Here is a 14,228-nt window from a genome sequence, read left to right as displayed (position 1 = left end):
ACCCCAGCTCTTGTATGCATAAATAAATCAATCTTAAAAAAAAAAAGAACTAGAAAAATGAAATTGTATATGCATTATTTGCTAGCCCTTCACACAAAGGCAAGTCTTACTATTGCCCCATTGGGAAGGGGCATTCCTACTGTATCAACATTTTCCCTTCAAAACAGTATGGGGGGGCCTCCCCTGGTGGCGCAGCAGTTGAGCACTGGGCTGCGAGGCTGCCTGCAGCCTCTGCAGCACCGGTTCGGTCCCCGGCTGCCGGCGAGGGTCCCACAAAAAACAAAAAACAAAAACAAAAAAAAACCAGTATGGGGAGGTGCGTCCTTGGTGGCGCAAGGGGTTAAGACTCAGCACTAGAAGCTATGAAGCTACTGGCAGCCACTGTAGCACGAGTTCGATCTCCAGTCAGCTAACCCACATGGTGCAGCAGACCTCAGACCTCTCCTGTCTTGCCTCCCTGCTCTGCTACCCTCAGAAGTGTACTTCAGTCAGTCTACCTGTTCTGCTCCCCACTCTGTCTCTGGTGAATCCTCTCACCGCCCCCACCCCCACATCTCTGGCCTACACCCCAGCTCTTGTATGCATAAATAAAATAAATCTTTAGAAAAAAAAAAATAGTATTAGCGGGCCTATTTGATTGTGTACTCTCAGACAACAGGGCCCTGAGAATGACTCACCTCTGCACAAAGCCTTCCAGGAGGCTGTGCAGGACATGGCTCCGGTACCTCATGAGGCGAACATCCTGAGGTGTGCTGTCAATACACTGTCCATTCAGGATGGGGCGTTCAAACATGTTGCTGAACTCCTGCCGGGTGCCAAGGAAATCTGGACGCACAAAGTCCACCATGCACCAGTATTCAATGAGGTTGTTCTGCAAAGGGTACCCGGTCAGCACCACCCGGCGGCGAGAGCGAATGTTCTTCAGGGCCTGTGAAGTGCTGGCCTGGCAGTTTTTGATGCGGTGTCCTTCGTCACAGATCACCACATCAGGGCCAGGGCGGCATAAGGCCTTCTCAAACTCTAAGGAGGGAAGAGGATCCGGAGTCAGAGGGTGAGAGGGCCTGCTCTTAGTCAACAATATGAGAAGGAGGGGTGCACCCTGGAGGAGACAGAAGAAATGAAGGAAGCAGGAAAGCAAGAGTCAGCCCCCATTGGTGAAAGGGAGCCAGCCATTCAAGCTCCTGCATATCTGGTATGACACATTATGTCAGGTCTGCTGACTCTTGCAATAAACATCCCTTTTCCCTTCTCATTTTTTTCCCTGTTAGATTAAAAGTAAAACAAACTGTGTTCCTAGAGCTTACACCAACTGGGCAATAGAAAGCCATGACTTTAGAGAATACCAGCCTAGGATTAAAAGTGTGTCTGGATGAAATTGGTTAAGACAGACACTCAGCTCTCACCATTGTAAGCATCTTGGTGCCATCTGTTGGCTGGCTGGTGGGAGCTACCTAACGGATAAGGTCTTCCTGGAGTTACTTGCCAGACACAGCTAAGTGGCAAATTCATCCCAGCTACCACAGAAGCAAACCTAGAACAAACATAACTCATAGATGAAAATACCTATAAAATGAAGCAGCCTCAGAACCCTTAAAAACTTTCTTCCCCAAATGGGCAAAGGCAACAAAACTTAAAATTATGAGAGGAATGACTTTCACTATAAGCAATTGGATTAAAAATCTCTTTTTATTAATTCACAAACAATGTAATTATTACTCTGTATGTTTGAGATTTAAATACTTTATATTTTATCATTGCTTTCTCAGAACATGTCTTGGAAGTGGTAAGAGGAACAATTATTCTCCCAACTGGTCTGAGAGAAACAGTCAACCAGGCAGCGGAGTTTACCCTGCACCAGTGTGTGGCCTGGCCTCCCCTGAATGCCACTGCCTGCAGAGAAAGCATCTTGAGAGCCAGTGGCAATCACCTCCCCTATGCTGGTGATCAGGATTTCTGGTTCATGACAAGTGTTCACATCACTAATGTTTCACATTTGACTAGGTGCTATTGTAGACACATTCTATTCCCCTGAAATGACCCCATGATGGGCTCCCCACCTCTCCGAAACTCCTGCTGCCGATCTTCCTCATCCAGGTCAATGATGACTGGGTGAGAGCGTTTCTTGGTTTTCTTCGGTCTGCCTGTGGCAAAGGATTTCTTCAGGGTGAGGAGTCTGTACATTTCGTACCCCATCAGCAGCACTCCCCCCTCTGACACCCAATCAGCCATAACTTTAGCACGAGCCGCCATTGTCCTGCAAGAGTGAAGAAAGAAAGTATTATTACTTCCATTGCTCCCCAGGAAGACTATCTCACAATCAAAGCTGTTTTGATATATTTTCAAAACTCATTGCCAAAAACTTCATGTGGGCAGTGGCATAGGACTGCTCAAGGACTTTCCCAGCAATCTAGAAATACTAATTGCATTAAGGGATGTTTATTGCTGATGACAGTTAAATAGCAAAAACCAGAAACTCAATGGCACAAGGTAAGCAATAATGATAACCCCTTGGATGGGGGTTAGAATTTCAAGTTATCCCTATAATAAATATAAAGGTACTAAAAGCAAGAGCAACATTCTGTTTCAAATACCCAGGCTACTGTGACTATAGAGCCACAAATAAGCCCTAAAGGAGACAGAGAAGCAGAAACCAGATGAAACTCATACAGTCCCTCCCTTACTCAACAGCTGGGCCCTGGTCGTATTTCCCTAATCACATACACAAATCCTGAGTTCTAAGAAAGAAGAGCAGGTGAGCAACCACCTGTGGGGCCACTCACGGCATCCTCATTTTGATACATGTGACCTGACATCATAAAAGAAGTCTCTGCAGAAGAGAGGCTACCTTGTCAATTATCCTTGCTAATGACCAGAAGGGTAATCTGCATAGTTTGCTTGCACCAAGAAATATCTTTAGATTTTTGGAAATCACGTTGAATTTATGGAAGGGAAATAAAATCAATTTTATTTAAATCTAAAACAAGCAAAAAAAAAGATTAGCACCTTTCCAAGTTTAGAAGTTGTACCATTAAAGGTCAACTGTAGATCAGTGCTTAAAAGAACAGACTGATGATTAGGTTTCTAAAGAAAGAGAAACGTAAAATGTAAAATGTTAGAAGATGGACAGTTTCATTTCATCATATTAAATTTTATTACTATACACATAGTAAAATATGAGCATGCATGAAGATTTTCAGGATATAAGAGCATCCTCATGCGGAACATAAGAACTCTCCCAGGCTACATAACTCAGCTTTATGGAAAAGCTAGGTAGGAAAAATGGATAGTAATAAGAAAGAAGGAGACATATGAAGAAACCAAAAGGAATCTTGGAGTACAGAGCACATACCAAATAGACTGCCTTGATATCCGGGTCCCTGGAAGAAGTCTAAAAGAAATGGGGCAAAGAGGAGAGGGCTAGCCACCTACTTGTGCTCATCATTTAAGATGTGAACTTTAAAGAACCGAGGCTGGACTTCTTCAGGCTTGTTGTCAGCTGGAAGGGCCTCAGGAGCTGGGATCCACATATTGAACTCTGCTAGCCAATTTTGAAGCGTATTAACCTGTCAGAAAGTCAAGTCCAAGAATAAACTCAGAACATCAAACTCTTTAGTGTCCAATAAAGCATTATCCAGAGCTCTTCAGTGGCATGACTAAGCGGTACCTTTCCAAACTCTTACCGGCACAATGGCAAGGACAGTTTTGGCTGGCGTGTGGCGGAAGAGGACATCAATGAAAGAGATCACTTGCAAAGTTTTTCCCAGACCCATGCTGTGGGCCAAGATACAGCCAAAGCCACTACTGGTCTTAAACCTCTCCAGGGACTCAACCAGGTTATCGTACAGGAATCGGATCCCACCAATCTGACAAAACAAAAAACCACCATGTCAGAGGGGCTGGTCAAAGACCGGGGTACTTGCATCCATTTTGGAATTAGTCAGAATTAAAATAAAGGGATACAACACCAGACTGCTGGTGTGGATGGTTACAGAAATCCCTCTGTACCCTCTCCAGTCTACTGTCTGGTGACAGTCTTTTGTAGAAGACACAAAAAATTATTTATCTAGTACCCTCAGAGGTAAGAATGTGCAGTAGCAAATTCCTGGCGGGGTCTTTCACTGAGATTTGGCTTGGCTGCCCTTGGCTGATCACTTCAAGGCAATCCATTCCATAAGGAGCAGTTCTTACTGTTAGAGACCTTGTGTTGAATCAACCTCAACTTTCCCTCACTAATCTATGCGTCAACGCATACTATTCTATTCTGTTCCTTCCTATAACAGTCCCTCAACTTCTCCAGTCTCTTCTGGAGTCACAACTTCCTACTCAAAGCACTGTTCCCCAAAGAACATTTTAATCCATCTTCCAAATCTCAAAGAAAGAGGCTCAAGATTATTAAGCGTCTTGCTTTCTACATGAGAAGGCAAACCTGAGGCCCATCCTATCCCACCCAACAGGAAGCATGAAGCATCAGTTGCTCATGGCACCAAACTAGTACTTCACAGGTTCTGATGCTAACCACCACCAACAGGTGATGTTCCATAGCAAGGAAGCTAAAAAGAAATGGAGAGTCAAGAATTGCTGCACCTGATGAGGTTTCACTGCCCGTGCCAACTGTGGGGCCAGGAAGACATTCTCCTCCTCTGGAGGGTGGTTCAGGTTGACAAGGACCCGCCCTAGAGCATCACGCTGGTTTAAGACATCATTCACGTGGGTACCACCCTTCTCCTCTTCTTCATCCTCCTCACTGACAGACTCACTGCTGTCTACAATGTGCAGAGTATCTTCCTCTCCAGAGCTCAGTTCTATCACCTCTGAGACAGCCAACAAAACAAAAGAAATTTTGTTTATTTTGGGGGACCAGAGATCATTTATTGCATATTGTGAAAGCAAAAGCATGGCAACAAAGAACTTATCATCATTTACAAATATTTCAATTGTTATTATTTCTCTCTTCTATTTTCTTGTTAAGACAGAGCAAAACTTACATTTAACATGGAAACTCAAGGAAATTTGTCAATCAGACCGCAAACGGAATGTAAACAGACTGAATTCTTTTCTATTCAAAGATAAAACCAACCTCTCAGAGTGAACACTGGGTAAGGAGAAAGAAAAGGGACTTGATCTTACCATCTCGACTGCTTTTTTCATCCTCACTGCCACTGCTACTGTCCAAACAAATGACTTCCTGGGTCAAGACCCGAGGAGGCAGTTGAGGACCATCACTTGCTCTTAAGACAATTTCCTCTAGGAAAAGAAAGACGGACAGGATTGTCAAAATCACACTTAGCCCAAATATATTGCCCAAAATGACTCACCATCCATCTACTTTTATTGCTCAAAAGGAACTGTCCCCTGAGGAGAGAAGTAGAAGGCATCTCAAAAACCTCAGCCACTTTTCCAAATTTTTTTTCCTCTACTGGTTCTTACTTCCTGGTATCCACTAGACCACTAGAAAAGGTCTTAATTCCTTGGCCTATTAAGATCCAAAGTTATTGAGGAGGAACACACAGGCAGAAATCTATAGGAGATAAACTTAGATTTTTAACAGCTTAACTATTTATACAAGTTCCTTCTGATTGTGTGCTCCCAAGAAGCTGAATGACTCAAAAGGATTCCAGAGAATTCACGACTTTACTCCAGATCTGTCCCTGACCACTGTGCAAGGCAAGATCATCTTCTTCCTGCAGTACTACCTCAACTGCTTACCAGGCAGGAACTCCAGGGGGACAGTGGGAATGGGGGCTGCATAATCCTTCCTCTGCTGCTCCAGGCGTTTTCTTCTTTCCAACTCCTCCTGTTGTGCTGCTTTGGTAACAGGCTCCAACTGATCTTCCCGGAGCAGCTTTCTAAACATTAAAACAAAAGAGAGCATTTGGATTCACTTGAGATTTGGACAATGTAATATCAAGTTAAAGAGGGAAATCATCATTGCTGAGCTCAGAGAACTGAGGAGGAAGTGAAGCCACATAGCCCATTTACGTTCATATATTAGGCAGGGTGGGGGGGAAAAAAAGTTGGGAGGGAAGACTCCAGTGGCTCTGAACTAACATATTTTTCATATTATTTATTTATTTAAAAGATTTATTTATATATGCATACAAGAGCTGGGGTACAGGCCAGAGGTGTGGGGGGATGAGAAGATTCACCAGAGACAGAGTGGGGAACAGAACAGGGAGATTGACTGAAATACACTGCTCAGCAGAGCAGGTGAGTCGGGAGAGGTCTGCTGCACCATGTGAGTAGCTTCCTGGCCAGCCAGTGATCAAACTCGTGCTGCAGTGGCTGCAGACAGCCTCATAGGCTGCGTCCTAACCCCTTGAAGTACCAAGGAGGCCCGTACTTTTCATATTATTTAACTACTTGACATATTATTTAACTGCCCACACATCTCTGCATATATATAACAGATCAAGAGTAAAATAGAATAATGTGATTCATATATGTGATCATAATATGGGATTTCATAAAGCTGAAAATTAGTATTTAAAAAGAGTTGTTATATGGAAAAACAGGATTATGAATGATTCTACATCCTTATTTCCCAAACTTAGAGTAGTATTTTCAATTTCCCATTATGTTTAAAAAAAAAGAGAGAAGAAAAAGATGGGGGTAGGAAGAGAAAAAGGCATCATTAACCTCCTTTCAATGACAAAATTATTTGGTAGATGGAAGGACTGTTGGGGATTTGAATAGTTAAGGAAGTTTACATCTGCTGATCTCTTAGCTCAAGGAATAAATCCTGCTTTGGAGCAGTTCCCCACCAACTCGAGTTCTAAGAAGATGAGAATCCAATTTATTTTAAATCCTCTTGCTTTGAGAGAAAATAAAGGAAGAAACAAGATTCCAAACAAAGCAACCCCATCATCCTTTGGGTTGCCACCCAGGGCCTCAATGAATGAGACACTCTCCAGTGGTGGCCAAATGCCATCCACATCCTCTATACAACTTCTGACAACCAGGCCCACTGGATTTTCACTATTAGTGGGGGCTCACAGCTTATACTTTTCTCCTTTGGATAGTGGACTCTCCTGCTCAAACCACTACTTCTGATACTGAATGTCTTAAAGTGAGAGGGATTTGTGTAACTCACTCCCTCTTCTCAGACCCTGAGCACAGCTTACCGTATATTTCTCCTCATATGGGAAGGCTTCTGAGCTCTCTTCTTTTTGGGGTCCTCAGAGGCTTGGGGGCGTCTAAGCTGCTCTGAAGGCTCAGACTGAGATGAGGTAGTTGAAGTGCACCGCGGTGGCCGCTGCCCATCTTCCCCCAGCTGGGCACAGTCAGTGCCACACATGTCTTCCAGGGATGGATCTGAAAAGACAGCGGTAAGAAGTGCCAGGGGCTGACCTTTACTCAGGTTATGGGTTTTGATTCCAGACACACCTCAGTTCAAATCTCAGCTAGCTACTTACTAGCTAGTGATCTAAGGCAAGTTACTTATTTCTCTCTGATCTTTAACCGATGTTTCTATAAAATGAGAATAGTGGAGCTCACATTTCAGAGCTGTTATGAAGACTAGTGTGCATGCCTAGAACAAAGTCTAGCCTAGAGTAGACCCACATTGAATGACAGTCATTACCACTCTTACTATAATTTCAGCACTACAGTCATAGTGAGGAAACTTCACAGCCTCAGACTTCTCAGAAAGGAAGTGGGTTGCAGTTGTTCACATTCATTTGCGTGAGTCTAAGCACATCTCATCTCCCAACGGGAGAATATCTGTCCTTTCACTGTCTTAAAATATTCACTCATTCAACTCACTAGCCAATTAAAGAGGGCTTACAATATGGCAAAAAAAAACTTTAAGGGATATTTATGTACTCCTTCCCTTCAAGGAATCTGTTTTCCAGACGTAAGGCAAGAAAGCTTATCAACACATCAGGGCCTCCCCTGATGGCGCAGTGGTTGAGCGCCAGGCTGCGGAGCTGCCCGCAGCCTCTGCAGTGCCGGTTCGATCCCTGGCCACTGGCGAGGGTCCCACGTGGCACGATAGACCTCTCCTGCTGCTCCCACTGTCCCCCCTCAGCAGTGTATTTCTGTCGGTCAGTCTGTTCTGCTCCCTGCTCTGGCTCTGGTGAATCCTCTCACCCTCCCGCACTTCTGACTGTACCCAGTGCTTGTATAAATAAATAAATGAATCTTTTAAAAAGAAAAAAAAAAGCTTAACACATCAGTTTTCAGCTCAGAAGTAATTAGTTAAACTAATAATAATTATGTCACAGATATACAAAAGACAATACTTCATGAAATTATCATACATGAAATAATATGGGGGGTAAAATTTGAGTGAGACCTTGAAAGGTAAGCAGAATGTCTAAAGATACTGCCTTAGGATAGGCGAAAAAGGAAAGAAACTCCTGGCAGGGAGAAAATCATTTGTGGCATCAACCACTAGCAAGAACTGGGTTGGGTTAAGAAGATTCATATGCACAGCCCTCTCTCCTCAGTTGGCTGAAACATATCTGTTCACTGGGTGGTAGGCTTTGGTGTCACATAGACCACAAGCCTGTCTCAAATCCACCAAAGCCTCCCAGACACAGCATGACACCACTATAAGTTAAGAGAAATTCAAAACTTGAACATAAATGCCATAACTGAGATATTCTAGTTAATGCCACTTGGTGCTCAGACAGGAAGGACTCAAGAAGTTTGGTTTTTTGGTGTTATTATTTTTGTTTTTAATTAATCTTTAAAGTTTACTTGAATTTCACCAGCTTTCCACAAATGTCCTTTTTCTGTTATAGATTCCCTTCTAATATATCATATTACATTTAGTTGTCATATCTTCTTAGTCACCCCTAAATTGGTGGTTTCTCTGTTTATTCTTGTCCTTATGACCCTGATCCTTGTAGATGTATTACACAGACTGTCCCCCAATTAGTCTGACATTTTTTTGTGACTAGATCAGGATTATGGCTTTTGGGAAGAATACCACAGAGGTGCAGTGTTCTTCTCATTTCATCTTATCAGGGCTACATGATATCAACAAGTCTTATCACTGGTGATATTAACCTTAATCACTTGTTTAAAGTGGTGTCTGCCAGACTTCTTCACTGAAAAATTACAAATCTCTAAGCCCAGCCCACAAACACAAGGAAGAGAATTAAGATCCTTTTCCTAGAAAGAAAAGAATCAAAGAATTTCCGGACCTTTGTCAAAATCACACATCAAAAAATGTTTGGGGGAGAGATATTTTGAGGTTATGCAAATACCCTATTTCCTAAAAGTTTCACCCCCTAATTATAACATTCATCAATGGATCTTACCTGAAACAATTGTTATTGCAGTTCTCCAAAGGTGGTTTTCTATTTCCTTTTTGTTTCTACCTTAGTCGGAAATTTCCTGTAAGGGAGATTTGTCCCTTCTCCCTCATGTGTTTCTATAATACAGCATTTTTTTCTGTCACTAGCGACTCAAGTGTCTAATGAGGTAACAAACATTCAACCCTATAGGCTTTGGTAGAGAGAAGTAGGGTTGCCATAGATCTCAATGAGAGAACCAGTAAACTGATGTGCCCAAGTCAAAACAAAGATGTACTGTGGGTCACCATCCTATGCACTCAATTACCACCAAAAAAATAACAAATGAGCTGTCTCACTGATCAATGTCTAGGAATTATGGGTGTCCCAGAAGTTATATTACTGCTTACTTTCTTTGACTTGGTATAGCCCATCCTTTACCATCTTGGGTTTCTTATGGTCTTTTTCATATTAATGACAGATTCTAGAATAGCAACAAGTTGGAAACTAATGTTTCATGAGAAGTAACAAAACACAGAGATTCACTAGGGACATTGAGGCCAGAATGCTACACCAGCTCTGTCCCTCACTATACCTTTCTCAGTTCCTCAATTATGAAAAGGGAGTAACAACTATCCTATTATTCCTTAACCTCAGAGGGTTGTGGAAAAAGCCTAAATAAAGCACTAAAACAATGCCTATCAAAATTCCTATACACACTTTATAAACAGCTAGTCCCTTTACTATGACTACAACTATTTCAGGTATAAGGAATGAATTTGGCTTATCTCCATTCTTCCTTGCAATAACTCTACGAGGTAAGTTTGGCTCTCATCATTTTAAAACTAAAGCCCTGATAAGTTAAAAATGACTTGTCTGTGGGTATATAAGAAGTAAGCAGGAAACAGTTCAGATAATGAGCTTCACAGTCAAAACAGTCCTGGCACCAAATCCTATCTTTGCCACTTATTACCTCTATGTTCATAGGTTCAATTTCTCTTAACCACACTTTCCACATTTGTAAAACAGGGATGTTATTAGCTCTTTCATGGAAAATGGTCTTCAAATCCAGGTCTGCCCAACTCCATGGAACTCCACATTCTTAACTACAGTGAGCATTCTGGGAGCATACAAAACTCTAGGGCAGGCTTGATCAGTCAGGCTGGGTAGCAGTGTTTGTTTGGAGAATTCAAATTTCAATCATATATCTTTTTTTTTTTAATTAATATTTTATTTTATATAATTCTTTTTTTTTTTTTAAATCTTAAATTTTATTTTTATATTCCCCCATACAATTGCAAACGCCCCATTCTGACCCCAATCCTTCCCCTCCCGCCCCCCACCCCCCCCAAAAGTGTCTCTGGTTCATAGTTTTTTGTTGATTTTGATTTTCACTTTCTTATATTCATTTTCCTGGTCCCTATTTTAAGTTTTCTAGATTCCTGCTATGAGTGAGACCATCCGGTATTTTTCTTTTTCTTTTTGGCTTATTTCGCTGAGCATGATCCCTTCCAGCGCCATCCATGTTGCTGCAAATTGCATGTGTTTATCTTTTTTGAATGCTGAGTAATATTCCATGGTATATATGTACCACATCTTCTTGATCCAGTCATCTACTTTTGGGCATTTGGGTTGTTTCCAAAGCTTAGCTATTGTAAACAGTGCTGCTATAAACATAGGGGTGCAGGTGCTCTTTGGAATTGATGTTTCTGTGTCCTTTGGGTAAATACCTAGGAGTGGAATTGCTGGATCATATGGAAGCTCTATATTTAGTAGGTCCAGAAATCTCCACACAGCTCTCCATACTGGTTGGACCAGTTTGCACTCCCACCAACAGTGCAGAAGAGTTCCTTTTTCTCCACATCCTCGCCAACATTTGTTGTTGCTAGTTTTTTTAATATGTGCCATTCTCACTGGTGTGAGATGGTATCTCATGGTAGTTTTGATTTGCATTTCCCTGATTGCAAGTGATGTTGAACATTTTTTCATATGTCTGTTGGCCATTTGCATTTCCTCTTCAGAGAAGTTTCTTTTTAGCTCTTCTGCCCATTTTTTGACTGGATTATTTTCTTTGTTGTTGCTGAGTCTCATCAGCTCTTTGCAGATTTTTGTGATCAGTCCTTTATCATTAGTGTTGGGTGCAAAAATGTTCTCCCAGTTGGTAGGGTTTCTCTTTGTTTTTGTTATTGTCTCTTTTGCTGTGCAGAAGCTCTTTAATTTGATGTAGTCCCAGCTGTTGATCTTTGCCTTCACTATCACTGCTTTGGGTGATGTGTCTGTAAAGATGTCTTTGATGTGCAAATCCCGTTGTGTTTCGCCTATATTTCCTTCTATGTATTTTATGGTTTCAGGTCTTATGTCTAGTTCTTTAATCCATTTTGAGTTGATTTTTGTGTATGGTGTGAGGTAGTGGTCAAGCTTCATTCTTTTGCATGTAGCGACCCAGTTTTCCCAGCACCATTTATTGAACAAACTTTCTTTGCTCCAATGCATAGTCTTTGCTCCTTTGTCAAAGATTAGTTGACCATAAATCTGTGGGTTTATTTCTGGATTTTCTATTCAATTCCATTGGTCTGTATGTCTGTTCTTGTTCCAATACCATGCAGTTTTGATGATTATGGCTTTGTAGTATAGTTTGAAGTCTGGGAGTTTGATGCCTCCATTTCCTTCTTTTTTTTTCAGTAGAGCTTTGGCTATTCGGGGTTTTTGGTGATTCCATATGAATTTCATCAATAATTGTTCTATTTCTTTGAAGAATGCCATTGAGATTTTGATTGGAATAGCATTGAATCTGTATATTGCTTTTGGTAGGATGGCCATTTTAATAATGTTTATTCTTCCAATCCATGAGCAGGGGATGTCTTTCCATTTCTTTGTGTCTTCTTCCATTTCTTTTAACAGTGTTTTATAGTTTTCTTTGTATAGGTCCTTTACCTCTTTTGTTAGATTTATTCCCAAATATTTGATTTTTTTTGTTTCAATAATAAAAGGGGTGGTTTTTTTGATTTCTTCTTCTTCAGATTTATTGTTTGTGTATAGGAAGGCTACTGACTTTTGCATGTTGATTTTGTATCCTGCCACTTTACTGAACTGACCGATGAGTTGAATTAGTTTTTCTGTGGAGATTTTGGGGTTCTCTATGTATATTATCATATCATCTGCAAATAGTGATAGTTTGACTTCTTCTTTTCTTATTTGGATTCCTTGGATGTCTTTCTCTTGTCTTATTGCTCTGGCTAGGACTTCCAGTATTATATTGAAAAGCAGTGGTGAGAGTGGACATCCTTGTCTTGTTCCAGATCTTAATGGAATTGCTTTCAGCTTTTCACCATTGAGAATGATACTGGCTGTTGGCTTGTCATAGATGGCCTTTATGATGTTGAGGTATGTTCCTTGTATCCCAAGAATTTCAAGGGCTTTTATCATGAATGGGTGTTGCACTTTGTCGAAAGCTTTCTCAGCATCTATTGATATTATCATATGGTTTTTATATTTCTTTTTGTTGATGTGTTGGATAACGTTGTCAATCATATATCTTAATCAAAGATCAGAAATAAGATAGAAAAGGGGGAAGAAATGACATGTACAAACTAAATTTTGTTCTCACAAATTGTGTGGTTCTTGGGCCTCCCTGGTGGCACAAGGGGTTAAACACTGCACAATGAAGCAGTTCGCAGCCTCTGCAGCATGAGTTCGATCCCCGGCCGGCCAGAGAGCAACCCACATGGTGAAGCAGACTACTCCTGTCTCACCCGCTGCTCCCCTCAGCAGCGTATTTCAGTCAATCTGCCTGTTCTGTTCCCCACTCTGTCTCTGGTGAATCCTCTCCCCCATCTCTGGCCTGTGTCCCAACTCTTATGCATAAACAAATAAATCTTAAAAAAAATGCGTGGTTCTAATAAACAGAAACATGTTCTTATAAACAGACACACACACACACACACACACACACACACACACACACCTTCATTTTAAACCTTTCTGTGGGGGACTGCCACAAACCAATCACTGTTGTCTCTCTTGCCCCTGCCTTTAATTTTAACCTAACACACATCTGAGCATCTGTCAAGATATAGGGAAATGGTACACATGGTGAAACATATACAAAGTGGTGAGTGCTTAACAGCAACACTTGGAGACAGGAAGCTTAATCCAGTCTTGCCCAGGACTAGGCATGGGGGTGCTTACTTGGGAAAGGTAAAACCTAGGTTTACTCTTACAGAATGGTAGGCACCAAAGGAAGAAAGGAGTAGAGATTTTAAACAAAATGGAATAGTTGAGAAAATCGTGCAGCTCAATATTGGCTAAAATGAAATAAAGTGGCAATAGGAGGGGCCTTCTAACCCAACAATTACTTCCCAAGAAACCTCTCATTCAAAGCAGTTTTGGGTGGAGATCCAAGATCCTTCCTGGATATTGGTAAAGAAATCAACAACACCTGTCCTGGAAAGGGCTACTTCCAAGAAAAGCCTTTTCTTCCTAGCACTCTATATTCCAATGTCTGGGGTTTGTATGGAGAGGTAAGCTAATGTGGTCATTGTAAACGTGGAGGGCAGAGGGCATAGAGAGTGGAGTGCAGAGGGCATGAGTGGGAACATGTGCATATGCATACACTCACACTCACACACAAATACCCAGGGTGATCTAATTCACTTCCTGTGGGAGCGGCAGAAGCCTCTTCCTTGGCCTTTACATAGTGACTACTGAAGGTTCCAGGTAGACAATCTTTGCTTTTCAAAAAGTAAAGAGAAATGACCAAGGTAGGCCAGCCAAGGAGTGAGAGGACAATGCAATGCCATTAATAAGAGCAAGAGATGAAAATATCACAGCCCCCTCTCTAGTACCTCTGGGTTCAGCTTAGACCTTTTACAAAAGACTTCCCAAAGACTACAGAATGCAAAGTGTCAAGAACACTGGGACTGCAACATGAGCCTTGGCTCAGGGACATATACCATCTGCTGACAAAGCAAAGTGTCACTGTTCATGTGC

General features: G+C 41.7%; 1 protein-coding gene across 6 annotated transcripts in view; it reads right to left on the bottom strand.

Annotated features, from left to right (window-relative positions):
• The window catches only part of RAD54L2 (RAD54 like 2), a 106,958-nt gene that overhangs the window by 28,435 nt on the left and 64,295 nt on the right, over positions 1–14,228 (bottom strand). For all 6 annotated transcript variants that reach the window (XM_037529911.2, XM_037529915.2, XM_037529932.2 and 3 more), the window contains 8 exons: positions 7,122–7,311; positions 5,707–5,846; positions 5,128–5,244; positions 4,585–4,811; positions 3,681–3,863; positions 3,430–3,563; positions 2,058–2,254; positions 678–1,020 (listed from right to left, as the gene is read on the bottom strand). In XM_037529911.2, coding sequence (XP_037385808.1) covers positions 678–1,020; positions 2,058–2,254; positions 3,430–3,563; positions 3,681–3,863; positions 4,585–4,811; positions 5,128–5,244; positions 5,707–5,846; positions 7,122–7,311 — 1,531 coding nt within the window. The remainder of the gene's footprint in view (positions 1–677; positions 1,021–2,057; positions 2,255–3,429; positions 3,564–3,680; positions 3,864–4,584; positions 4,812–5,127; positions 5,245–5,706; positions 5,847–7,121; positions 7,312–14,228) is intronic.

Source organism: Talpa occidentalis, unplaced genomic scaffold, assembly GCF_014898055.3.
Source record: "Talpa occidentalis isolate TD23 unplaced genomic scaffold, MPIMG_talOcc4v2.1 talOcc4.10, whole genome shotgun sequence".
NCBI lineage: Eukaryota > Metazoa > Chordata > Mammalia > Eulipotyphla > Talpidae > Talpa > Talpa occidentalis.
Note: the sequence above shows the minus strand (reverse complement) of the source record. Positions and strands in the feature narration are given on the sequence as shown.